General features: G+C 34.6%; 1 protein-coding gene across 2 annotated transcripts in view; it reads right to left on the bottom strand.

Moving 5' to 3' along the window:
* The window catches only part of SMCHD1 (structural maintenance of chromosomes flexible hinge domain containing 1), a 78,271-nt gene that overhangs the window by 29,565 nt on the left and 21,244 nt on the right, over window positions 1–27,462 (bottom strand). For both annotated transcript variants that reach the window (XM_048939745.1, XM_048939746.1), the window contains exons 4-30: window positions 25,689–25,771; window positions 25,462–25,592; window positions 24,114–24,228; window positions 23,842–23,961; window positions 21,957–22,123; window positions 21,105–21,198; window positions 20,641–20,848; window positions 19,791–19,914; window positions 19,500–19,683; window positions 18,816–19,013; window positions 18,585–18,698; window positions 18,185–18,291; window positions 17,930–18,012; window positions 17,683–17,796; window positions 16,039–16,116; window positions 15,837–15,956; window positions 13,199–13,343; window positions 12,770–12,866; window positions 11,666–11,738; window positions 10,071–10,210; window positions 8,898–9,032; window positions 7,839–8,066; window positions 7,046–7,194; window positions 5,399–5,487; window positions 3,564–3,682; window positions 2,669–2,836; window positions 1,439–1,564 (exon numbers count right to left, since the gene is read on the bottom strand). In XM_048939745.1, the coding sequence (XP_048795702.1) occupies window positions 1,439–1,564; window positions 2,669–2,836; window positions 3,564–3,682; window positions 5,399–5,487; window positions 7,046–7,194; window positions 7,839–8,066; window positions 8,898–9,032; window positions 10,071–10,210; window positions 11,666–11,738; window positions 12,770–12,866; window positions 13,199–13,343; window positions 15,837–15,956; window positions 16,039–16,116; window positions 17,683–17,796; window positions 17,930–18,012; window positions 18,185–18,291; window positions 18,585–18,698; window positions 18,816–19,013; window positions 19,500–19,683; window positions 19,791–19,914; window positions 20,641–20,848; window positions 21,105–21,198; window positions 21,957–22,123; window positions 23,842–23,961; window positions 24,114–24,228; window positions 25,462–25,592; window positions 25,689–25,771 (3,509 nt within the window). The remainder of the gene's footprint in view (window positions 1–1,438; window positions 1,565–2,668; window positions 2,837–3,563; window positions 3,683–5,398; window positions 5,488–7,045; window positions 7,195–7,838; window positions 8,067–8,897; window positions 9,033–10,070; window positions 10,211–11,665; window positions 11,739–12,769; window positions 12,867–13,198; window positions 13,344–15,836; window positions 15,957–16,038; window positions 16,117–17,682; window positions 17,797–17,929; window positions 18,013–18,184; window positions 18,292–18,584; window positions 18,699–18,815; window positions 19,014–19,499; window positions 19,684–19,790; window positions 19,915–20,640; window positions 20,849–21,104; window positions 21,199–21,956; window positions 22,124–23,841; window positions 23,962–24,113; window positions 24,229–25,461; window positions 25,593–25,688; window positions 25,772–27,462) is intronic.

Raw genomic sequence — 27,462 nt, 5'->3', positions numbered from 1 at the left:
CTCATTTAGTTTCGTACCCATAGCACAGAGAATGGAGTACAGAAAATGCATGCTGCAACCACACATTACCAAGTTTACAAGACTTAGAGGACAAGTCGTGAAATGTAAGAGGACAACTTATCTGAGAATTTAAGTTCCCAGAAGCTTTTCATAACCTTTGGAAAACTGTGCATGCACACTCTTTGAAATGCTAAGGCAAGAGAGTTCTCCTGCAACATACGGTAGGGCATCTGCTTTTGCAAGGGCATTAGATTTTATGATTCCCAGAGGTCCCTTCCAACACCTACAATTCCGTGTCTCTCTAAAGACATTCGTCAAGATAATCATGAATACTGATCTAATGTTTGTTTAGCAAATAAGCAGGTAGTTGCTCCACTAACGTATGACTGTATCACTCAGAAATCATTCCACTGTTGCTGAACTCAAGGAGTGTAGATGAAGGGCATGCAGACTTTTGAAGGCATGTTGCCAGTCTTCCTTGGAAGAGGGCATAACGTTTGAAAATACAGCATACCACCACAAAGTCTCTTTGATTAGGCACTGCCATCACAGAGCATGACTGTCAAGTTTGTATGTCCTCTCAAGAACAATGTAATCAGAAGCTTCACAGAGCTGCAGCTGCCTTCATAAACACACTTGCGGGGGGCAAGCTAAAAAAAATTCTAAATTATAAGCAAAGCTTCTAGGGTAAGAGACAGAATGAAAACCAAGATATAAAGAAGTGTCCTGAATAATAATAAGCAATATAATTAGAAAAAAGAAAACATTTAAGATGAGTAATAGTAATATAGCTGAACTGAGGAAAACGTTCATGAATTATGAATTCTATCAAACTCCTTTCTTGGTATAGACCAATATGCATGCCACCTGATGCTCACAGAAAGGGGAGTAACTGCTTCATTCTGGGTTAGATAATGCACTCTCACTGTTTTAGATTGGTTTATACTGCCAATGCTCTTCTCACGGATAATCAAGTGAGAAGCAGACCAGCTAATTAGTTTATGCAGAGACCACCAGCCATACATTCAGGAACCACAATCAAAAGAACCACCAGATAAGAATGATTTGGTTGCCACTTTGAAAGACGTCATGATTTTTATTCATTAAGTCACCTCAGATAAAGTGGGGGATGCACACAGAATTTGCAGAAAGGTTGAACAGAAGAATTAGAAAGTACACTAATGACACCTGGATACCAGACTACAGCAATTTTGTTATGTTTGTGATTGTTACGATAAAAGGGAGCTGAGGAATCTGTCCTGGGAGCTATTTACATTATTCACTGAAATTACTATCACATGAGATTAATTATTCTTTTGCATCCTTACAATATGTTGTTTGTTTTTTTCAAAAATGTCTTAACAATGAAGAAGAAATTGTAGAAAACACCAATCTGTGTTACATGAACAAAATTTCACAGAGTAAGACCTATGCTTACCTTTAGGTTGCTACTCTTTGTAAGGCTGATTTTGACATTAGGTTCAGGAGATGGATTTCCCCACTGATCACACAGCTGCACAATAAGGGGCTTCAGCAACTCTCTACCATTAATCACTGCAACAGGCTGGAAGATAGACAAAGGCATTATTCTGTTCTGTTTCAGATATATCAGACATTCACAGCATATCAAGAACACCCAAAACAATAGTGTGTGCCTTTTTCGTACTCTTTTCCTCCTGTAACAGATAGGTCATGCCACAATTGTAGAACTTCTTGAAGCCCTTTCTAGAATTCCCCCATTTGCATTCTTGTCATTATAAGATGCATGTCTTGATTGAATTTAACATGTCACTCATGTTGACACAACTCAAAGGAAAGACATGCTTCTGAAGAGGCTTATGCACACTTTCCTACTTGCAAAAGGAGCAAATGGCCTATAACTTCTTGTATTTTGATTGACCTCGGCAGCTTCTTAGAGTAAAAATAGTTACAGCATTCCCTTTGGTTTTCCATTTTCTTCAGTAGTTTCCTTCTCCATTTTCCCAACACTTAAACCTTTGCGCCTGCTGCTGCTCACCTATTTTACTTCCTGCTGCAACTTCAGCATTGTAACTTAAATAAACAAATAAAGGGTAGTTCAAAAAATTCCCATCTGACAAAGTACAGTACTCCACTTTCTGACTGTAAACACAAAAAAATTCTAAGTAAATTTGAGGTCGTTGTCCTACATCTAATAGTAACAAGTAAAGGAAGATGAGCTGTCAACCATTATTAAAGACAGCATCTTTGGCAAACAGTAGATCCAGCCTGCAGCAAAACTGCTGCACCAAAGAAAACATTACATAGAAAGGTGAACAGGACAGGAAAAACAATGTAAGACATAATTAAGGAATATAGTGTGATAAACAGATACGTTAGTTAGTTCACCCTAAAGTAAATGTAATTTTAAAAGTTAATGTGTTTAATTGGCTATTGTTTGATAAATTCTTTGTATTTACTGTCCCATTAAGACATGCTTACACAACTGGCTTGCAAAATAATTTTGCTTGTGTTAGACAGTCATGAACAAAATACAAAAAGTATCTCTACAGCTGTCATATTCTGACAGTTTTCAGAAGTATCATATCAACAAGTCAGTCTTTTCATCTTTGCATCTGTAAATAAGACTTGCTTAAGACATCAGTCACGTCTTTAACCCCTCTCCCCACAAAGACAAAAACTGATTTACCTTTTCTAACTCTGGCCAATCCACAATTTGCAATTTAGCAGGTGATCCTGCCGTTAAATTTACTCTGAGAAAATCAGAAAATTCACGCCAAGCAAAGCACAGTTCCTTGCTTCCAAGTGCACAAGGTTTAAATCGAATGCCTTTGACTCTCATTGTAAATGTACTTTCCTATTAAGAAATAAAAATAAAATTTTATCAAGAACAGAAAAAGTATATTTTTTTCATTCCTTTTACTACTGTATTTTAATATTTATGCATACTAGACACTATTTGCTGTTTCTAACTAAAAATTAAATTAGAGTAAAATTTGTATTTAAGTGGACTTCTTAGGTCAGAAATTATAATTTTCAAACTCAAGCATTTCTCAGGGGCCTGCTTTTCAACGCAAAAATTATGTATAATTCAGTTATATTTAGCATTTTAAAAGGTACAGAGAACATTTTAAATTCAGCTATGGCAGAGAATATAGTTAATTCTTCAAAGGATTGTAAAATCAATTAAGCCACCATTAAAAAAAAAAACAACAACAAAACAACAACAAAAATACCAAACAACAAAACTTACATAACCACCAACAAAAAAAGCCACAAAAGAAAAGAGTACAAAGAAGAAAAGGTATAAAACAATGGACTGGAAACAAAAGCAAACCTAACTCCAGCTTTAAGTGACCTGATTATCATGTTGTATAGCTGCAAGAGTGATAAGGCTTTTAACACATGCCACTCTGTTCCTTAGAATGGGATCATAAAAATTTAATATTATCTTTATAATGCTTACCACATAGCATTTAATTTCACTGTCTCTACACAATTTTGGTGCAATTCTGACAGAAAGAATTAAGAGAAATTACCTCACATAGGCTGTACAGAAATAAATTATGTAGTATCTTACTTACCTGCCAAGTTATTTGCAAATTTGATTTATCAAGTCCAGGCCCTGCAACTCCTAGGTAACCTGTACATGCAGATGTCACTGTTTGAACCTGATTTCCATACTGATCTGTGATCATTACATCTATTAAAAAGAGCATAATTTATTACAACTTTGGCAGCTGCTTTAATGAAACACTATGCAACATACAGAATGTAAATGTACACAATGCACACATGTAATACATAGAAAACTTACATGACTACCACAGACTCACAGAACGGCAGAGGTGGGCAGGGCTCTCTGGCCCAACCTGTGCCCTAGTAGGGCCACCCAGGGCAGAGTGCTCAGGCCCATGGCCAGGTGGCTTCTGAAGATTTTCAAGGTGGAGATGCCACAGTTTCTGGGCAGCCTGTGCACATTCCTTCTTGTCCTGTCACTGGGCAATGCTGACATCTTACATATGTATGCTGATAATGCCTCCACTCTTCACATCAAAGTTCAGTACAAAAAAATAGATCTACCTAGTCATGCTACACAAATATTTGTGCTTCCCACTTCCTTTTTGAGCAAATTCGCTTCTCACTATAAAGTTAAAAAAAATTCTTTAAATTGAAAATCAATTTTTAGCCTGTTGAGAGTTTGTTCTGTGTGCTTATACGTGCTCAAAAACAACCTTTTAATGTCCTACAAAAATATACTAATTCTTAATCTCTAGTAGTTATTTAAAATGTCTTATGTTTATTAGAAGTAATTGACACATTGTTAAAGCACTGCACACTACCTGAAGAAGAAAAAAGATACGAGTCATTTTTCACCAACAGCACAAGCACCAAAATAAATAAAAGTAAAAACCAACACAATAAAAAGCCAGTATTGAAGCATCTAAACGTTTCTTATGTTCACAAAGTCTGGAGCAGCCATGTGCAAAAACCAAAGAACAGTAAGACTGATCCCTTAACATCATGCTTTTCTTAGGCTAAGCTGTTAACTTTAAAATACTTCATTTTGAAGGCCATGCCTTTGAAATAATCTGACTGCTATTTTAGCCTTCAAGGTTTTAGAATCATAGAATGATTTGGGTTGGAAGGGACCTTTAAGATCATCTGGTTCCAACCCCCCTGCTATAGGGAGGGACACATCCCTCTAGACCAGATTGCTCACAGCTCCATCCAGCCTGACCTTGAATGCTTCCAGGGAGGGGGCATCCACAGCTGCTCCAGGCAATCTGTTCTAGCATCTCATCAGTTCTCAGTAAAGAATTTTATCCTAATATCTAGTCCAAATACACCCAATTTCAGTTTAAAGCCATTTCTCCTCATCCTGTTGATGCATGACCTTATACAAAGTCCCTTCCCAGCTTTCCTGTAGGCCTCCTCCAAGTACTGAAAGTAATGACCCTAGCGCCTTCCCTTCTCCAGGCTGAACAGCCCCAGCTCTCTCAGCCAGTCCCCATGAAGGTGCTCCAGCCCTCTGATCATCTTCATGGCCCTCCTCTGGACCCACACCAACAGCTCCAAGTCCTTCGTGTGCTGCGGGCCACAGAACTGGACTTCAGGTGGGATCTCACAAGAGCAAAGCAGAGGGGCAGAATCACCTCCCTTGACCTGCTTGTCGGTCATGCTTCTCTTGATGCAGTCCAGGATAAGGTTGGCCTTCTGGGCTGCAAGTGCACATCGCTGGCTTGAGTCAAGTCTCTCACCAACCCCCAAATCCTTCTTCTTGGGACTGCTCTCAAGCCATTCTCTGCCCAGTCTGTATTTGTGCTCGGGATTGCCATGGCCCAGGTTCAGGATCTTGCACTTGGCAAGGAAATATAAATGCATTTTACAGTAAAGTGAAGAATATGTAAATACTCACCAATTTCACCCTGTAGATCTTCCCCCAACTGGAGTGTGTTTGACCCTTCTAATTTGCATTTAATGTGTTTGGGTTCATCAGGAAGTGGCCTAAGTTAGCACAAGAAAATGTATTTATAATCATTTTCATCAAGCTAATCACACTAGAACACAGAACAAAGAATGCAGCAGTAACCATTCACTTGTGATTGGAGGGCCTTTTTAAATTTACCCTTCCATGTATTAGAGCACCGTATCTGATGCGCATAAAGCTTACATAGCAGCTTTTACCTCAAGTTTATCAGGTGCAGGCTACAAAAGACTCCTAACAGCACAAAAGACAGCATCTTATTTGTAATAGCTTGCCTACCAGCATTTTACCACAAGTAAGATTTTACCACAAGTAAAGCACATCCCCAAAGTAACATACAATTGTCTATACATTAACAGTCATATGTATATATATATGTATATATTAATATACCTATGAATGTTAATACACATTATTACATACACATACATGTATATGTATGTGCATGTAATACACATATACATTATATACACGTACTTGCAAAGGTATCAAAGTCTTGCTATGAAAACACATGCAGAATTTCTTAAGGATTTGATTACAGCTAACATAGTTTTAAATTTTTTAGCCAGAGCACATTATAAAATAGTCTCTTCAAAATACTTTCTGGGGTGCTTTTTAAACAGCCCTAGCCTTTTTGTTGGTTTATTTAATGACGGTTAACATAAGTTATGAGCTGGCTCCCTCAGAACTAGCGTCATTCAACAACTAAATTATGTGAGAATTAACTTATTCAAACAATAACATAATGCTTTTTACAAAATTTGAGACATTTAAAAATCATACTAGAATTACCCCCCGTTTATTTGTACAACTACAAGAGAATAAGCCCTGAAGAAGAGCTCCCTAATCTGAGACTGCCTTCCCCCAATAAGCTAAAATGTATAAGAAAATTAAACAATCCACTACTCTACTTCCTTGCAAGAAAAGTATCAATTTAGACTGCTTATCTGTTCTTCATATAAGAAAGCAAAAAGTATAACTTTAATGAAACTTTATCTGCTTCTAACAGTGAAGCATCAAAGACATCAGTTTACAAGCTTTAAGCTCTGAGTTCTTAAAAAATCAGATCCATCTCAACAAACTATACGGTAAGCAAAGCTAGCTGTTGAGACTCAGTAAGTGATAAACAGGTGATTTTAAAGTTTGACTTACAGTTTGTCACTTTTGACCAAGATACCAGATACAGCTATCTACTGCTAGGCTAGATAAATCTTTGGATACAAAACAGCAATGGTAACAATGCGCTCTACAGTGATTTAGTTAACAGCAACATGACTCTGAAAAAGTCCTGTAAGCTAGCACTTGATTGTTGGTGTCTTCAAAAACTTTCATCTCCTTCAGTATAAATGCAAATAGTTTAAAAAGTGATCAGGACTGGCATAAACAGATTGCAGTGGAAACCTTCACATAGTTCTCACTGTTCAAATGTTCTCATTTGGGAACATTTTTGCTTTAACACTCTCCTGATACCAGATTTCATTACTTCAGCTTCCACAGAAAGATTTTTATATCCAATAGAACAGATCTATAACCCTTTCCTGACATAATAATTCACAAAATGCATTTTGACATACAAACCTGATTGTAAACGCACTCTCCAAAGACACATGGCCATCAAGGTAACTTATTAGACAGTACCGTACATCTTTCACTGATGTTGGTACTTTCACATCAGGTAACAATCCCTGCATCAACTGTTCTCTGTTAATTTTGGGTGTCCAGTTAACCTAAAATTATAATTGTTTAAATGAATCAGAAATTAAATTATTAATGACCAGCAAATTATTACAACTGAAGTCATTCTAAACATGCTGAAGTAAAATAGAGGTAATGCCTTTTAAAAGATAAGCCAGAGCTCTCTGGCCAAAGATGCAAATTACTCTCAATATAAAATAAGCTTCTCTCACTGCACCTTCCTGAGTTAAGAAAGATCTGATTCAGAAAAACCTTACCAAAAAGTCACATATATGGTGAAGCTCTATCTTTATATTAGGGTCCATGTACATACACAGACACACAAAATCTTCATGAAAAGAGTGTCTATTCAATATTCCTAAAGCTGGGAAAACCTCAGATCTTAAAGTTAGAATCTTATTACTGACTTACTTTCTTTCCAGACTGAAAGCTGGAAACCACCTTTTCTCATAATGCTATCCTACAGCGTTATTCTGCACTACATTAAACATCTTGATCTCGTTAACAACACAATATTAATAAAATCATTTTTTCATGAATTCGTTAAGCAGATATTAAAGTTCCCAATAATACAGTCTTGAGGAATATTATTTGGAATGATACTCTGATGCCCATGGATTTTAGAGAAGCACTAGATAATTCCCGCATTATATACTGTTTCTTCAAAAATACCTGCCTTAATTTTTTCTGCCATAGCTGAAGTTATATGTATCTCCCTTTCTCCTTCATCATACATCTGAAATATAAGGTTGTGCATAATATCTCCAGCAACCCAGTTGATTTCATCCTGATGTTTGATTTGAATAGCTTTTTGTCCATTCATACTTAAGACCTGCAGTCTTGCAACGTGACTGCTTGGAAGAAGTTTAATCATCTTTTCCACTGGCGGCACATCTTTACAACTCTAAACATGGGATGGAACGGAAAAAGAGACAAATGTCATGAAGATATCAAATATATATAAATTAATAAATATTGCTCCATAATAAATCTATGGCATTACTCTAGATTATTAAGTGAGAACAGTTGTCCAAATACAAAGTTAGCTTAACTTGTCAAAAGCGAATAAAAAGAATATGCCAGAACTGGAACTGATGCTGCTTAGAAAATGCTTTATATATATTACAGTATTTTTTGAACTTACAAAATATTTATTTAAGACTAATCCAAAAAAACATGCCATGTACATTATCTTACCACATTACTATTTGTTTACACCATTTTCAAGGTAAAATGCTGAAAGTCTTATTTTCTTCTGCTGTGTGGCTCTCCTGATTACCAGAGAGCTGGGATATTCAATAACAAAAAAAACCAACAAAACAAACAACATCTAGATCAACAAGCTTAAAGACTGAAATATTCATTTCTAACCTTCAGAAAAAATATATGCAATATCATTTTCTCTAAGGTTTGGGAAACATTTTATTGTGCTTCTTCTGGCTCTAAATGTTCATGCAACAAAGGTAACTTCACAGAAGGAATCAGCAATTAAACTCCCAGAAATAATGCTTAGTTCTGAAATACTAAGTGTGGGAGATGAAGAAAAATGGAATTTCTTTGCCTTTTTATGGCTTACTAGAGATGAAAAAGGACAGATATGATTCTCAGACTTACGGAATTAAAAAAGTGGCTTTTAGAAGCTAAGTTAGTTTATAAAACTTTGGTTTAAAAGCAAGACAATATAGTAAATACTTTCCAGTCTTTTGCTCATCCAAATGTCCTGATCAATACTTACAGGTATTTCAATCCTTGCTTTGAGCATCTGGTCTTTCTTTATATTCAGTACGTGTATGACTGGACCAGTTAAAATGTTTGTTCCTGCATTACTGCAGTCCACAGAATACACAGGTAGGTTTGAAGCACCTAAAAACTATTTAAAACATACGATTAAACTTCAGGTTTCTTTTGCAGAACTAGAAGAATTATTCCAGAAAATGTTTGTGCAACTCCAGAGCTACATATGATTATTTGCAGATTTTTTTTTTTTAGTTTTCATCAAATCACAAAAAGAGAGTGTTTTGTTTTTTTTTTTTTTTCCCATGTGATAAGAGGTGTATGAGAGAAAGGAACAAAAGAAAAATGTACTATCTATACCATTCCTTTATACTTTATACAAATACACACTAGCCTCTTTATCCATTCAGGAAAAACGTTCCATTTAGTTAATAAAGTTGATTCGTTTTCTAAAAAGAAAAAACACAAACCACTCAAGTGTTAGATGCGATACTTAAAAGTCTGTTTAATCTGTCACCACACTACTGCTGACCACTTTAAAGGAACAGAATGTATGCTTATAAAGTAGAAAAGGAAAGAAGATTGTACTCTGTGAAAACCATTTTTATGGTTTATCTGTCCATGCTGGACGACTGATTTCACTGTAATTAAAAATTTACTTTCCTGAGCTGAAAATCAAACAAACAATAAAAACTCTTCTGTCCAAAACACTTAGATCTATAAAAGCACAGCAACGTGCACATTTTCTTATTAGTTTAAATGTTTACAATTATTATGTTATCACTATTCCTTAGGCAGCAGACTTGCATTAGCACCAAACTTGCATTTTCATATTTAAGCAAATTAGAAGTATATTGTCTGAAGTTTTTTTTCCTCCCAAAATGTATTTGAGCATTGTATATGGAAAACACAATCTAAAGCATCTTAAAATCATAGTTATGTATCATCACATCATTTTTCTCTTCCATTTTTATGTCCAGGTTCCTATAATCTTGAAACTTGTTGAATGAATCAAAACGGACGATGCAAGGAAGCCACAGGTGGGGCCATAAGGCTACAGACATTCCAAAAGCACTATTCAAGATGTTAATTCTGTCCATATGTCAAAGTAGGTTCCTTTCCTAGTCCTTTTAAAGTATCAAATCCTTATGAAATACTATAAAATACAACTTACCTTGCAATGAACTATCAGTTTTGGCTGTGCTGTTATATTGCCTGATTCATCCAACACTTCAACCTGAAAGGGGAAGGCTGTACCATTTTCAATCTTAAGAATTTCAGAATCTGGTTTTACTTTCAATTGATACGGAGGGCCTGTAAAAAGAACAATTTAGAACAGTGGTTATACTTTAGATAACCCACTAGACTCAGTTTTTGCTATTTTGAAAAGCATTTTAAAGCCAAGATACCAAAAGATACCAAGATATCCATGATAACAAGCCAAAAAGTTTCATGATGCTGTCTGTCCATTAATACGTATCACCTGCCACTCTTTGGGAAAAGATGAGCTTCAACACATGCAAGGTGTAAAGACAGTGCAGTGCTGTCTACATACTATACCAAACCACATTCTTAAAAAGAACTTGAAACTTTCTCCTGACGTGAAAAACAAAGATATTCATGTTGAGCTACGTGAACAATCGTAACACGCAGCAGTTTCGTTACGAAAGCCATCAGAGCTACAACTTACATGTAAAGAAAAGCATAGCAGATTTTTATGGCATTACTTCAATAGTAAAGTGAAGCTATTAAAAGAGATCTATCCCATGAACATACAATTAGTCTTATCAATTTTAAAATAAGAGAAAGAGGTCATAGATTTTTGTATGTCTAGACTGACAAAAGCAGAAGCTTCTCATAAGGAATGAAGGTGCCTTCAGCCTAATGTAAACAATTAAGCAATACAATCTATCTCAAGCCAGTTTGCTCCAAGTGACTGTTTCTACATGAAGCCTTAACGGCCCAAGTAATAATGAATAATGGAATAAATTGTGCCTTGTTGGTCTAACAAAGCTTGAAATACACATATTCTCAACAAAATAAGAAAGGTAATAAGAAAAATAAAAAATAAGAAATAAATAGAAAGGTCAAAAATGAACCTTCAAACTACTGTATATGAATTAAAAAGCAAAAACTAACAGTAAAAAAAAATCAACAGCCACAAAAGCAGGTTAAAACAGATAACTGTAATGACGTACAGAAATCTTCAGTATCAAAGCCACCCACAGAACAATAAATCTGGTAAGGGTGGTGGAGCTACAGAGCTCAATATTCCTCTCCTGTGTTACAATAAAGTCAATGTGTAACATGAAAGATCTTGAACTAAATCCCGACTGCAAAAGCATCCCCTTCCTTTGGTGGGGTAAGAAACTGCAGGAGAATTTACTAATTCACAACATGACTTCTACAGTGACAGCAGGTCAGTGCAAGTTAGCACAATTTAACAGGCTTGTGAACTTGTGAACGATGAAGAAGATTAAGAAGAAAAAAATATAATTTTATTAATTCAGAGGGGCTAGGTTATAAAAACATATTAAAAAAGTTAATCTCAAGCAGGTAAATTTCAGCTACCGGAACAATGGACAAAACTGGGCTGCCAAGATTAACATGCTCTTAGCTTTATTTAATTTCAGCAATCACTTCAATGAGTCCAAATATTCTCATTGAATGCCTTATTAACTACTTAACTTCTTGTGAGATGAAACATTTTATTAATAGTTTCAGAACAAAGTTCAACACAAATTCACCAAATATGTAAAGGATTCTTACCAGGCTGCAATCTTATTTTAAAAATTTGTGTGTCTTCTTTCAATCCAGGAAGAGTAACCTTCAGATTAAAGTTCTAATGAAAAGAATATTTTTAGTATTAACCATAAACAAAATCAGATCATAAACTATTTCATAAAATGATGTTAATCCATATAAACATTAATTTCAGAGATCTACACAAATTTTTTTGCACTGTTACATCAATCAAGACTTATCCACTGCACTAGAATCTGTTTTGTCACATTATTACTCCCAGAGATGTGAAATCCAGGGTTTGCAAGATAAACTACAAGGTTCTGAAGCTACCATACGTTGTGGTTTTTGTTGTTGTAGACAAAAGCATTTTGTCTACATACCACGTTGTGGTAGATAAAAGCATTAAAAAAAAAAAAAAAAAAAAAGTAGGCTTAAAGAAAAGGTCTGCAAGCTCTGCATTCACTATTCTTTAGCTGATTGCCAGTAGAAAGGCACCACATTTGGAATCCATCTCACATTTGAATAAGACCATTAGAAATACAACTGCTGCTGCAGAATTCCATCCCTAAAATTCATATTCACAAGACAGCTAGAAAATGAAATGGTCTGCTCAACAGTCTTGAAAGCACTCATTTAAAACTGGTTCCACTGCAAATACGAGATTTTCACGTATTATAAATTTGAGAACATTTTGTTGCAACTCACGAAGCACCATTCTTTCAAGTTCAGAAATACTGTTGCTGTACGGTTTTAGTTTCATAAACCTGGTCTATGTCTTTCATATGCCTAGTAACATTTTGTAACATTAACAGCCTGTTGCTTGAAAGAAAGCGATTGGGCAATTTTTTTTGGCCTGCCAAAGAAGAGCAGGAAAAGGAGGCCTAGGCCGATTCCTTGCAGCAATATTTTAAATCAATTTCAGTACAAGTTTGAACTAAGACAGTTGAATCAGTATTTTGAGTACACTCTACCACAAATGCAGTGTGATTGCCCACCCCTAAGGCAGAGCCACCAGTAGAGCAAAGCTGTGGGTACAGCCATAAGAAATCATGAGAAAATATCCAAAGAAAGAGCAGTTGCAACTGGTTTCTTAAAAACAATACTTCAAGTTTGAATTCATTAGCATACCTTGCCCTGGCAACTATTTACACAGCCTTTAGCAGTGACACCCTTAATGATGCAATTTGCTCCTGCAGTTAACTCTTCATATTGCAAAGTCAATCCACTAAAAAAAGAAACAACAATAACGACAAAAAGAAACAAAAAAAACAAAACAAAACAGAAAAAAGCAGAACCAATTTAAAAAATGAATAGAGTGTTTGAATTCTTCAATAAGATTTTCCACTAACATATATAGTAGATACTTGCAGATATCCCTATGGCAATAACAACAAAAATAGCAGCCAACTAATGTTACAAGTATACATCACTCAGACAAAACACAAAAAATTGCTATAATGTTTACAAGAAGTACAACAAAAATATAAAATGCTCCCCACCCCTAAAAAAATTCCAAACCCAAACCATCAAAAAAGGATGATGAAATAATTGAATTACCTAGCTTCAAGAATTGGTTTTATCTCATTTGTCAACTGCGTTGCATGACCAAACTCATCCTGCAATTCCAAAGGAATATTAAAAGGTACTCCAACCCGAAAAGGAAGCTCCAAAAGACCCACTGAAAATTTCTCTGCTTTGCCCTCTAAGAGAAAATAACAATACATTTTTAGAAGTAATTATGTATGTTCATGGGCTTTTTCTTAATTAATGCTGCAGTTAAAACATGTGGTTTTCAGCCTCAAAGTAAATAAGCTATTTAGAAATATTGCTGTAAATAAAATCATGGTTTATAATTTTCCTTTAGTTGTAAAACTCATTTATGCAAAAAAAAATTTTGTCCTACAGCTACACCAAATTTGAGAGATGAAGAGATAGGGCTGACAACAGCAGGACTAGGGGAAATGGTTTTAAGTTGAAGGAGGGAAGATTTAGGTTGGATGTTAGGGGGAAGTTCTTTACTAGGAGAGTGGTTAGGCCCTGGAACGGGCTGCCCAGGGAGGTTGTGGATGCCCCGTCCTTGGACGTGTTTAAGGCCAGGTTGGACGGGGTCCTGGGCAACCTGATCTGAATGTGTATGTTTGGTGGCCCTGCTAGGCAGGGGGGTTGGAACTACATGATCCTTGGGGTCCCTTCCAACCCGGGTGATTCTGTGATCTGTGATTCTGAGTCAGCATTATTTGAAAAAGAATCCTGAGCACCTTTTCTGTGATATATGGCACTGCGATACTGTCTATGATTAAGCACTCCAAGACCAAACACGCACATTTAATAGTTGCATTTTGAAGTTTCTGACATCATTTGCACTGAGCAGTACAAAAGGGAGCCTGGGAATCAGGAATGTTTTGTGGAATCAAACTTTCTTGGCTTCTGAAAAAAGAAGCAATACAGTGCAGTGCTAGATTGTTGATTAATATCCTGTCAAATACATAACTATCACTACCTACAGATTAAGTTATCAGCAAATGTATTTCGCATCAGATAAGAGAAAAATCACAAGGGAAGGGAAAATACGTATTGGCCAAAGCTACTTGAACAGTAACAATAACTAAGAGACTTCAACATTTCAATATTATTTAGAATTTCAATAAAATTTAGAACTATATGATAAAACCATAAAATGCTTTGACAGAAAAACAGTAAAAGAACTTCTGTATTGTCAGTGTGATTAATTAGCAAAAGAACATGTGCTGAATTAAGAAAGCAAAACCTACAGATCTTAAGTAGTTCAGTTTTAAGACAGTTTTTGACTATTTTTAGCTTTTAAGCCTAGCAGGAAGAAATGTAATCAATGAAAAACACCTTACTGTTAAATAAAATACTTTCAAAGAGCTGGTGATTTCTATTCACATTTTAATTCCTCTGGTCTGAATTTTCAGAAGCTACACACACATAAGGTTACATAAAAATTAGTTTTTCAAATAAGTACTTGGAGAATTTATGGTTGCTTTGAAACAACAGAAAACAAGGCCAAAAATAATGACTTCAAATGGTCGTTTCTCAAGATAGAAGATATGAAAAAGTTCAAGTAATCTCAATAACAAGTTAAAAAACTAAATTCAGATAGCCAATACTTGCTTTTTATATCTCTTACATAAGAAGTACCAACTTATTAAGTTTTCAGATTTTTAGAGTTTATATTTGTTTCCAACGAGATCTGTTCATTTAATTTTTTTTATGACTGAAGTTACCATTAACCACAGGCTGCTGTGCTGTGGGAAGCCACAATACCATCGAAAAATATTTTTTAAAATAAGAATGTAGTTCTGCAACTTTTACTATTTGCTTTTTGTTTTAATAAATAGTGATAAATAATTCTGTATTCATTTAGAGAAAGTTTTTCCTTTTTCTTGGCACCTCAGGATGCTGATTTCCCAGAAAGCATTTGGGGATTTGCTCACTAGTGTACTCCATAGGAGCTTACATGCGTATGAGGGAGGTCACAGCCTGCTTAAGCTCCATTTTGTAGACCTTGTGATTCCTTTTTTGTCATATTGTTCCAGGCCCTTTGCTTGTCAATCCTGTTTAACAGCTCCTCACAGGGATACTGTTAACTCTCTCCCCCCCAGCTCTTTCCTAAGTTTAAATTCACATTGGTTTTTACCACCTCAGAAAAAGGAAACAAAATTGCTGCATGGCAAAAGAATTGAGGAAAATTTTTCCTTGCAAATTGGAGAGCCCAAGCCAAGGGAAGATCTGTCTTTTTCATGTATGCATATTGCTGACGTTTTGATTACATTTGTTTGTAAGCACTGTGTGTATATATACGCATATACATACACACACACATATATATAAAACAGAATAGGTCTTCATAATAGGATTAAATGGGATGAACAATACAGAGTTAATGTTTTTTTGCAAGTTAAATTTAATTTAGCAAGAAAATAACAGAAGATACTACTTAAGATGAATTAAAGGAATCAAAAGTACAGAAAATTGCTTTAAATCCTATGAAATGTTAGTTAGAAGTAGTATACTCCTTTATGATTTTATTTATTTATTTTAATTTCTGGAGAGAAGTTAGAACCTTAAAGCAATTATCTCTCTCTCAACTAAAACATAAATAACTTGGATACATAACATACTAAACAAACACAAAAAGTAAAAGAAAACTGGCGTGGCTGAAATTTCTTACCTACAATAGTAAATTTAAATGTTTTAGATGGCAGAGGCCTTCCTGCGTAAGTGTCTGCATTACTTTCGTTTAAGACTACCTGCAGCTTCAAAGTATAGTTCCCAAGTTTCTGAAGATTCTCTAAAAGAAAATCAAAATGAGTTTATAAAGGAAAAAAAGGAGAATTATAAATAAGCTGAAAACATTGCAACTATTAACTCACCCATTTTTTTAAACCAGTATGGCCATTTTCCTCCATGCTGACTTATATGAGAAATTATTTCTTTATTCCCAGCAGGTGCTGAAAAATAAACACTTAGCTACACATATTTGCAGATTACACATAATTCTCCATCACATAAAAACACGTCACTATTAAATCTAAGAAACATAAATTCAGCTTCACAATAAATCACATTAATCACATCTTAAAAAAAAAATAATTAGAAAATCTAATTCCACATCTAATCCTATTTTAATTCAAAACTTCAGACACATTAAATGGAAGTAACAGGTTTGTAAACTTGCATTTTATTAACTCTTTCGTTATATGCTCCCTGTTAAGTACTTGAAGGCTGTGCCATCATCCATACTAACAACTGATCAACTGTACAAATGATTAAGTACCTCAAATGGGAGTAATGCTAAAAATAAGTTGACTGGAAGTATATTTGAGGAAAATAAAAACATTTGGTTTTTTGCATCAAATTATTTTATCTTCTTTATAGACATATGTGCAGCATGAATGCACAGCCAAGAATTAAAATAATGAAACTCAGAGGCAAAACTTAACAACTGGTGCTATAGCCTCAAAGATATGCAGGGGTAACATTGTTAAAAACTTCTCAAGAAGCAATAATGTATTTGCTTTTCAAATATAATTTAGAATAAATATAGAAGGCAACTACAACAAGACTATACAGAATAAAAAGAAATGTAGCTAAAAGGTATATTTGATTCTGTAGGTAAGTGCAAATAACTGTAGGTAAGCACAAATAACTGTTTCATATCCTGTTCTTCTATCAGTTTGTATACATAAAACAAAGCAACAGGTACCTGCTCTCTTAGATTCTTTCTTTGAATGTGTAATTCTGGAAGATTAGGTTTTTAGAAAAAGTTCTGATTTTTTTTTTTTTTCAGTAAGAGAATTTAGAGATTTTTTTTTTACATATATTTAAAATTTGTAACAATATTTGTACAGATTTTCAACTGTGGCAGTCATTAACACTGAAAAAAGAGAATTTCTCAAGTGCAGATTTCATACTGCAGTGTCAGCTGCCATCAAGCTAAACAAAGTGTTTATGCATTATGCAAGATGCACACTTTGAAGATGCTCACCTTTCTTCTTGTACTGTCCCACTGTAGATCCATAATCCAAGGGGCAAATTTACATACAGGGTAAATTTCTTCACTTCTACTGTGAAGAAGTATAATATTCTGTGCATACCGATGCACAAAAGATGACAACAAAAATGATGGGTTCTTGAAAGAGAGCTAGTGAGAAGACCTGAGCTTTTAAGGCAGGAGTGCTATATTCTGATTTGCTCTGAAAGAGGAAACAACTCTAAGTTTTTTATACTTCAAATTTGCAAGTGACGTTCAAGTTAACATTGTTATGCACTAAACAAGCCTGGTCTCTACTTCTATGCAACACTCAGACATTAAGTATCTGGCTTCGAGGCAATGGTCATTTTGTGCAACGTGGCTTTGGATTGCTACATGAATCTCTGATGGCATACCGTCCTTCAAATTAAAAGCTGTGTTTGTCTACCAAACTCCAATATGTATTATATGTATATACACAAGCAAATATACTTCATGCACTTTTAAACAATAAAGGCTAATTAAAATAGGCTCAAGTACTTACAATGTAAAATAACTTTGAGTTCAACAAGAAGTTTCTTTGAACCTCCATGGCTGGTACCTGGAAGCTTTTGCATTGCTTCTCCTTTTTTGTTCAGAATTTCTATTCTTAATGCCCCTGTATTTAAAAGGAACAAATGAAGGATTTTTAAAGCATGCTCCCCCTACAAGTGACTGGAATTTTCTGTACGTTTGTTTCTAACACAAATTAAATGGATATTTTTAGTATTCAGAAAGGAAAACAACTATACCTATTGGTGTACCAGCCAACCTTGTTTCATTTGGCAATAACTCATCTCCTTCAGGCCAAGTTACTGACAATTTGTCTGGAAGTCTAGTGAAAGACAGAAAGAACAGAATGTATATGAAGCTCTGTTTTGGGGAAAAAAAAGTTTGATAGTGTCCTTCCACTTGGAATAAATCTAACTGTATTTTTGTGATGCTTAAAAAATACTAAAACTCTCAGTATGAACTGCACAAGCAAGTCAACACAGTTCAAAGCTTACCTTGCCATTTCATCCTCTATATATTTTTTAACAGCTTTGTCAGACACGGTTCTATCTAGTTTTGAGATTGGAACAGTTTTCATTTCAGCATACAATGCCTGAGGTTCCTGGAAAAAAAATTACATCCAGTTAAAAACAGACAGATTATAATACGTTAGAGAGAAAAATTTCTCTATCAAGGGACCAGAGAGATAAACATAAACATAATACAAAACACTATCAAATACTTCTTGATGACTCCACTGACCACTGTGCTAAAATTTAGAATTTTCAAAAGTTTTTGGGAAACAAACAAACAAACAAACAAAAAACAGATCTTAAAAGGAAGTCTGATCTACGATTAAGACTACAAACTCCATAAGTATACCAGACATGAGAATCCTTTACACAGCTGTCTTACCAAAGCAATCTGAACCTCTCCACCAGTGGCAAATATATCCCCATCATGGTCTCCATACAAAAAAAATTTCTCAATACTTCCATAGAATATTGGAAGAGTCTTAATGGTTTTCACCTGCAAAGAGAAGATAACAACTACATTCAATACATTTATTCTGCATCAAGAGTATTGTATCTGCCTTCTATAGGGTTCAAACAAACAAAAAAAATTACGAGTGAGCAAATAACTTACCAGCTGCCCAGTTTTGAATGTTTTCCCATCCCACTCTATTGAGGAATACATGGCCCAAGGGCTCTGCATTCTTTTGGATGGCAAATCAGTACGTGTAGTTATTCCTTTAAAGACTGTGAATTTTATCTGTTTGTCATATTTCTCATGACAATCTTTGAGCCACAAAGCAAATTCTCTATCAATTTTCATTCGCTGCTCCTATAAACAGATTGCAAAAGAAATATATATAATTAATACATTTTTACATTTAAATCTGACAAACTCCAAAGTATGAACAATTTGAGGAGTACAGTGATACTGTACTCAAAAAACTAGATTCTACTCAAAAAACTAGATTCTTCAGCCTGTTAATGCTACAATACTTCTGGGCAGCTATGCTTTTATCACTTCTATGACAGAGAAGGTGTTTCCTTAGTGCTTATATACCTTCTATGACAGTCTTCCCACAAAAACTTAGAGTAACTAAATAACATTGTTGATAAAGAAATAAAAGACTAAATCTTATGTTTTCAGATTTAAAGAGTCAGCTTCGCTACACACTGTAACTGAGAAAAGCATCTGCCACAAAGTTCTGCAGGAGTGTCTAAGGCTAAAGTTCTTTAGAAACAGAAAAATAATCAGTGACATGAACAGACTGTCACAATATAGACTGTGACAAGCAATAATATAGATTCAAATAATCACCTGTCCATTGAAAATTCTTGTAAACAGTGTATTCTTGTCTTTTAACTTCAGCTCTAGATCCATGAAAGTGAGTTTGTTTGTGCTGACTTGAAACTTATCATTGGTAAACAATGTACCAGATATCCTGTTGTAGCATTCAATTGGTGCCAATCCTCTCTTCTTTGGAGGAGCACACCAGTCAAAACTTAAAAAGAAAAAAAGATGGACATTAAAATCCTTTTCTATACAAATAAAGGTGTTTACATTCTCGAAAAAGATTAGTCTACACTGCAGAAACTGATTACCACTTACTCTTCCACAGTTGTGTAAGGAATTAATCTTCCATTCCAAAAACATTCGAAAATAGGCCTTTTTCCTCTGGCACCCTTTTCTATTATTAGGCAGTCATCGTCATCATCATCATCATCATTTAATCCTTGATTTAGAAAAATACATATGAATAACATCCTTAGAAAACCATTATAATATCAAACAACACAGCAGTTAAGGATTATCTACACTTTTTACATTAGACACATAGCAGTGTATGATACCAATTTGGATGTCAGATTTTTCTTTAAGAAATACCAAATAGAAAGTGTAAGGAACATTCTAAAGAGGGGATGGATAGTTCAAAATTTCAAGTATAATTTGAATAAATAATACTTTACCACCACTTACTGTAAAGTCTCGTTTTTCTAGTATTGTAAAATCTCATCACTATTAAACTCATAATTTATTTTATTAAAATAATTTCACATGGTGGTGATTATTTTTTTTTTTCAACACTTAGTATCTGAAATCAAGACTGGATAAAACAAATCTTATATTTAGGACTTATTTTATATGTTGTTCACTGCAGTATTCTGGTACTAGTGTGTCCTGAATCGGCGTGCTCATAGCAAAGATCTAATAGTTAGGAAAGTGGAAATGTTTCAATCAGATTTCATTTTCTGCTTGTAATTTAACAGCAGAGGGAGCTAAATGAAAGATCAATATTTACATGTACAAGTTACCACAACAGCCAATGATGGCAGGTACAGTTTTCTGTTCTATCACAGAATTGATGCTTCAATTTAAATGCTTCTGTTTCATTAAAACACTCAGAGTAGTAGGATTGTCTGCAGTAGATAACCTTGTCATCAATAAGCATTATACTCACTTGGAAAACATGGATCGTCAGGGAATGTTTCTTTATCATACAGGAAAGGATGGTATCGGATTACACCTTCCACTATACCATCTCCATCAACAAGTGCTTTAAACTCGAAACTATCTGCTGCAGTATTTATATACAGTGTCTGCATATCATCTTTTATCTCTCTAAGATTGATAATTTTTGGTACTTTTCCTTTTTCAAACATAGAAATCTAGAAAAAAAAACCAAAGCAAGTAAATTTTCCTTAAACCAAACACCCACAGTAATCAGAATTTCTGACACTTGTGTTAACTACATTAGCAAAATAAATTAGTTAACGCACTGCAGTGATAAATAACACTATTTCAAAAGAATTATATTGCACGTGTATCTTGAAAGACTGCTATAGTTCAAAATAAAGAAAAACAGGCACAATATTTAACAAGTTGTCACAAAAGAAGAATTTTTAAAGATATGAAATTTCTTACCTCAATGTCAATGTTGTTGAATGGGCTTACACCTTTTGTTACAGCTTTAGTTTCATTTCCTTTTGGTCCATGAATATAATAGTGATAGATATGCCTGAAATACATTTTCAATGAAAATATATGTTATAAAAAATTGAAATTAGAAAAATTGAACATTATAGATTAAAATATTCTGCTTCTTTTTATTATCTTATTATTGACTCTATTCAACTCAATGAACAAGTATACCTGGTACAGACTGAATGCATCAAGGAAAATAAATGCACCTGCCAGTGTTACATCTTGTTACATCTCCTTGCTTCTGACATCCACCCCACTAAATGCATCCCCAGAAGAGATCTTGGCTTTCAGACCAAAGCTCCTTGTACTCTCACCGCTCAGGACTTTAGAGCAGACTGGTGTGCCCACACTGCTCAGCAGTTTCTCTGCACCCCTTCCACAATTTAAAAGGTGCTCTCATGGGCTTGAAACATCACAGTTTTGCAGGTCAGATAGTAAAGTTATGAGATTAAGTTGCTATTCTGACAGCTATAAAGTTATTCACAACTAGACAACTAATACTTGCACTAATAATGTAATAATTGTACTGAACAGACTAATAATTAGATGGATAACTATTTGAAAACTATCAAGTCACACTGGTACTGATGTTTATAAATATCTGTTTGGATTGACAACTTTCTCAGCTGTGCTAGTTTCAGAAAGAAACAGGTTAAGACTAATTGGGGCACTGACAAAATATCCATCAAGTCTTAACACAAAAAATGGAATGATTAAATACAAAAAGTAACTCATAATTCTCTGATTTGATTAGTAGCTTTATTTTAAATCAAACATAAAACACCAACTTACGCCAGCTGCCTTGTCCAAAGATGAAAGTAGTTTTTCAAGTATTGCATATGATCTGGTTGAACACCTGTAATGATAACTGCTGTGAAACTCTCTTTATCCCTCTCTTCTAATATTAGATTATGAAGAAATCTTTCATCATCATTTGTGATGTGAGTAGAGTCAGATGGCTACAAAAAAAAAAAAAAAAAGAGTAAAATAAGAAAAGAAATGTAAACTGAATTTCTGAACTCACATCTGAAAGGATTAAAGAAAACAGAACAGAAAGAGAATGCAGAACACACGATGCTAAGAATCACCAAGGATTAATGCTTAAAACAAAAGCTCCTAAGTTAAATTCAATGAACTCAGAATCCAACATCCTTGATCCGGTTCATTTTCAATGCACTCATCACAGTGTTTTAATTGTTCAGTTTACAAATGCATTCATGCTTAATGTAGCCTTCTGAGATGTGAATTCTCAATCAAATTCAAACAGAATAATCATGCACAAAATGTATTTTCAAAGCACATCATGACATTAAAAAAAAAATCTTAGTTTTTAAATGGATAGTCTCCTTCTTGAAACAGAACTTGATGTGGAAGAAACACTCTATGGCTGTGAAATGTAAAGCACAGCATCAGTTCCAGCTGAAATATCACAGACAAATGAAGTTCTCATTGTCTTTTCCTGGATGGATTCACTTTACTCATAGCTACACAGAAATGAAGTGGTTGATACAATGTTTCATGCAGCATCAGGAGATAATCTTTTACATTTGCTTCATCCAGAAAAGAAGATACTTTGAATACAACTGAGATCTTTGTAGCGATTTCAAATGAAAACTGATAGTTTTTTCACACTGTAGTAAATGCAGCTTTGTATCTTTCCAAGAAAGCAAGAGTAACAGTAACATGTCACTGAGCAGGTGGAAGGATACAACTCTGAGCTAACTGTAGGTAGCAAAACATGTTAGTCAAGGGTGCTCTGTTAAGGCTTACTTTCTCCATGGAACTAAAGAGATTTCCTTAACACACAGGATTATTTAAATAGCTTTCACCAAACTACCACGGCATATTCCCCTATGTTCATAAGATCACTTTCAGATAAAAAGACATTTACTTAAAGGAAGAATAAGTAGTTAAGAAAGGTGCGTGGTATACATCAAAAAATGATCAGCTGGTGTTCCATCAGTACTATCTCTCTTAAGAGTTGTACCTTTTCTTCTAGAATACCTTCAGCACGATATTAATTTCATCTCAATTTCTTTGCAAAAGTAACTTCCTTTAATAACACAACGCTTCAAATATGCAATTATTCTTTAAAGGCAGCAAATCCTTACAACTTCTTTTCCTCCTTCTCTCACTTTTTACTTAAGCTTTACTTCTTCATGTAGGCCACGAGGACTTTTCATCTCCATTTTCAACTAAATAGATAATTTCTTTTACAAAATTAGCAAAGATCTGTGACAGTGCTGGGTTTTGTTGGACTAGTAGGAGTTTTTCCCCCATATGCACAGTAGTTCTACTTATTTCTATACAACGTGAAGTATTAAGTAGTGTTTCCCTAATTTACTTTATAATAAATCAGAGAGCAGACATTTTTCTTTATGTTTCACACATGATAAAACAAACAAGCTTTTAGATACATTTAGATATTTCTGTAAGATGCAATGTCAAACTGTACAGAATTTTTGTCCTTAAGATCATAGTGGAAAGAGAAAAAAGAACATACAAAAACATGTCTACCATAAATTGTCAAACAAATTTCTCTTTACTTCCTTCTACATTACAACCTGCAGGTGGTGCAAATGATAAAAGCACCCCCCCCCAGATTGATGTAACAAAAAGTCATGTTAGCCACGAAAATGCTTTCCTTTAAAACTGAGAAAGCATTACAGCTACTTACCTTTCTGTTTCGAATGAATCCACAATATATTGCTTCTTTGTTTCTCTCTTTCTTTTCAAAATCCTCTTTGGAAAGGACAAGTTCATGTACATCCTGAGAATCTGCAGGTTTGCTTATCATCTGTTTGCATTAAGAAAAAGTATTTAAGATCAAAACAAGGGTTAAAAATGAACAATAAAGTAATATAACGGCACAATAAAAAGCTAAAATAATAACAATCTTATCATGTAAATATGTTTTAAAATAAGTTTTAAAGACTGATATCTACTTACTCTGGCAGACTGCCCTACGAAGAACACTGCTTGTTTACCTCCAACTCCAAAATATGAGATATCACTATTTAAACTACGAGGCACTGGCAAAGGGCGAACATATCCTGAATGATCGCTGAAAGTGAAAGTAGATTTAATAAATTTTCAAGCCAACTGTCATTAAAAAAAAAAAAAGTAAATAACTGATGTTAATAGCTTGCATTAAATTCTTCCTGCATTTACTCTGTTCAAATATCCTTCATTTCAAAGATTACAATTTATGTGCCTAAAATCGATTTACTTCTTTTTTTAAGGTAAAAGATAAGATGTAGACGCATTCTCCTTTCCTCTTTAAGTTACCTTACAAGACATTTCAGCCCATTGTAGCAAACCAACCTTAAGTCAGTCACACATTTAAATCTTACCCAGTTTAAGCAAGCAATAGGACAAACATCTGTTCTTTATATTATAACAATAACAAATGAAAAGGTGTAGGCAAGTAACAAGTGTAATTTACAGCTATGCCCTCATCACGTTATCAACTCACAATTTAAACCTGTGACATAAAAATACATTTCTACTGTTACTGAATTCACCTGGAGAAATTTCAGAAAGCAGTGTTTATTTACAAATTACTGGATCAGATAGTCCAGAAATTATACATATCAGATTAAAAACCAAAGAAATCCAAACTCCAAGCCTTTCCATCTCTATTATCACTTTCAAATGCTCCGGTACTGTTTTTCACTAATTTCTCATAGGACCAGTTATTTCTGATTGTAGTCATGGTGTTGACCTTCAGAGAATCCCATCCTAGGCTTTTAATGCATTTAAGAAGCAACTACAGCTCAAGAACTGAACATAATTCTTGGCTTGAATTTTTCTTACAGAAGAATTAAGTCAGGTTGTACAGACACAAAATTATTTGGGAACAGATTCTCTATTTTCTCTTCAAAACCTCTTTTGTCTTAAAAAAACAAAAAATTAAAAAATCTGCATTCGTTTTGCCTCTAGCCCTCTTCAGTAAATACAGACATCTTCAGGTATAATTTTGCATTACATCGTACAATTAAGTAAAAAAAAAAAAACAACAAACCTAAACCAAAACCCTGTATTCATTATTCCTCTGGGAAACCAGTAGAGAAAAATATTTTCCCAGTATCACAAAATTAGCAGAAGTTTCTCAAATTTCTACTTACAGGAAATACATATCCATTATTATGTAATCACAGAATGACAGATTTCAGCTAAGTGTTGTTATAGAGATACGTCTTAGAATGATATTCTACAAGCACCTGCAATTTTCCAGTTGTAAATATGATTATGTAATTATGATTCCAGTACATAAATATAATTAAAACTTTCTAACCTCTCAAAGTCACCTTGTCTTGTAAACTTTGATAATCTATATACTGCCCAGTTGTTAAGCTGTTTAGAAGTCATTCCTCTTCCATTATCGATCACAGCAACAGCTGGTTTTCCATTGGAGTCATCAAATAACTGTTTGGGGAAAAAGAACCACAAAAAACAAGGAGCAGCTTGGAAAACGTCACAAAAAAAAGGGGGAACTACTAAAAATGTGTATTTCTGACTTACCAATTTAATCTGTATGCTTCGAATACCAGTATTTCGAGCCGTAGCTGATAGAGAATTGTCAATCAACTCAGCAAGAGCAAATGCTGAAGAAATTAAAGAAAAAAAAAATCACCCCATTAAAATCATTTTCTTAAAAGATAACACTTCAAAAACAGATGCATGCTTTCAGTAGTTTCTTCTGGGTTATTAGGATAATATATTCAGCCTGTATTGGATTTATGTGGCAAGGCGCTGAGTGTGGTGGAGGGGGAAGGTGCACTGCACGGGTGGGCTCTTTGAGAAGAGCCATCCAGAGGGATGAAGGTTCAACAGAGCCAAGTGCAAAATCCTGCACCTGAGTTGGGCTAATTCCAAACATCAGTACAGACCGGGGCATGAATGGATTGAAAACAGCCCTATGGAGGACTTGGCGATACTGGTGAATGAGAAATGAACTAGTAATATGTGCTTTCAATACAGGAAGCCAATCACATCCTAGGCTACATCAAAAAGAGCAAGGCCAGCCAGTTAAGAAAGGTGTTTCTCCCACTCTGCTTTGCCCCTCTAAGACTCTAGCTGGAGTACTGTGTTGAGCTCTAGGAGCACCAGAAAGATGTGGAGCTGTCAATAGAGGAAAATGACCACAGGTCTGGAGCAACTCTCCCATGATGGTATTCTGGGACTTTTTGTTGTTGTTGGTACTTTTTAGCCTGAAGACAACTCTGGGGAAACTTTATAGGGGCCTTTCAATACTTTCAATAATAAAGGGAACCTACTTCTCTTCTCCTGGAGATATACTTTCTTTCTTCAATATTTATGGAACAAATCAATCTGACAAAGATGCCACGATATTCTACATTCAAAACATACTGTAAAATGGGATGCTTTTATACATGTTGCTATTTTCTTCTGTTATTCAGATGCCTTCTAATAGTGAAGTTATGTACTTTTAAAATAGTATAACAACGACTTTTAACGTTGTCCTTTTGAAATTGATGACAACGAACATGGTATTTGTAAACACTACAAACATTTTCTACATGATGCAAAGATTGGCAGAACCTCTGTAGCACAAAAGTGATCATAATGTGAAGTGACAGAACTGGAAAGTACCTTTTACAGTGAACAGAGAGGATATGGGAAACAAACAAACTGCACCAGTAACAAAAGGAAAACTGTATGTGTGCATGTATCATCCTTTGTGATTTCATAGCAGCATTGTGAGTCTTATCAAGATGAGCAATAAGGCTTTCCTGCCAAGGAGTGCATTTCAAGGGAGAGAACTGGTAGCAGCAAAATACATGACTGCTTATATAAAGTGCAGGATTGAATTATTCCACATTCTTAAAGAATTTATGAGATTTAACAATTCCTTCTATGAAAACAAGTGTAGTTCATTGTAGTACTGATTGTAGTACTGTTTATTCAAGTGAGAACAGAATGAGTTGGACTGTCTGCTCATTTGAATCTTTAATAAATTCTATAAGTGGGAGAAGTGAGGACAGTATTTCTACCTGTAACTTTTGCAATGTACACATTCACCTAGAAGTGCTTTTCTCACATTTAAGTGGTTATATCAATGTATACAAAAAAAACCCATAGTATTTCACATAACGTGCAATTAAGTGGGGGGATCAAAACTAGAAAATACTGTGAATAATAGAAATGTACATGGTTCAGAAGGTAACTGGATACACTTATAGAAAACAGTAGACTGTTTATGCCTGTTCCAGGCATAAACTCAGAAGTCTCTCTATCACTTCTGTTATATCCTTGCCTTTCTGTTTTCATACTA

Source organism: Lagopus muta, chromosome 3 (assembly GCF_023343835.1).
Source record: "Lagopus muta isolate bLagMut1 chromosome 3, bLagMut1 primary, whole genome shotgun sequence".
In the NCBI taxonomy this organism is placed as follows: Eukaryota; Metazoa; Chordata; class Aves; order Galliformes; family Phasianidae; genus Lagopus; species Lagopus muta.
This window is presented reverse-complemented; position numbering and strand designations above follow the sequence as displayed.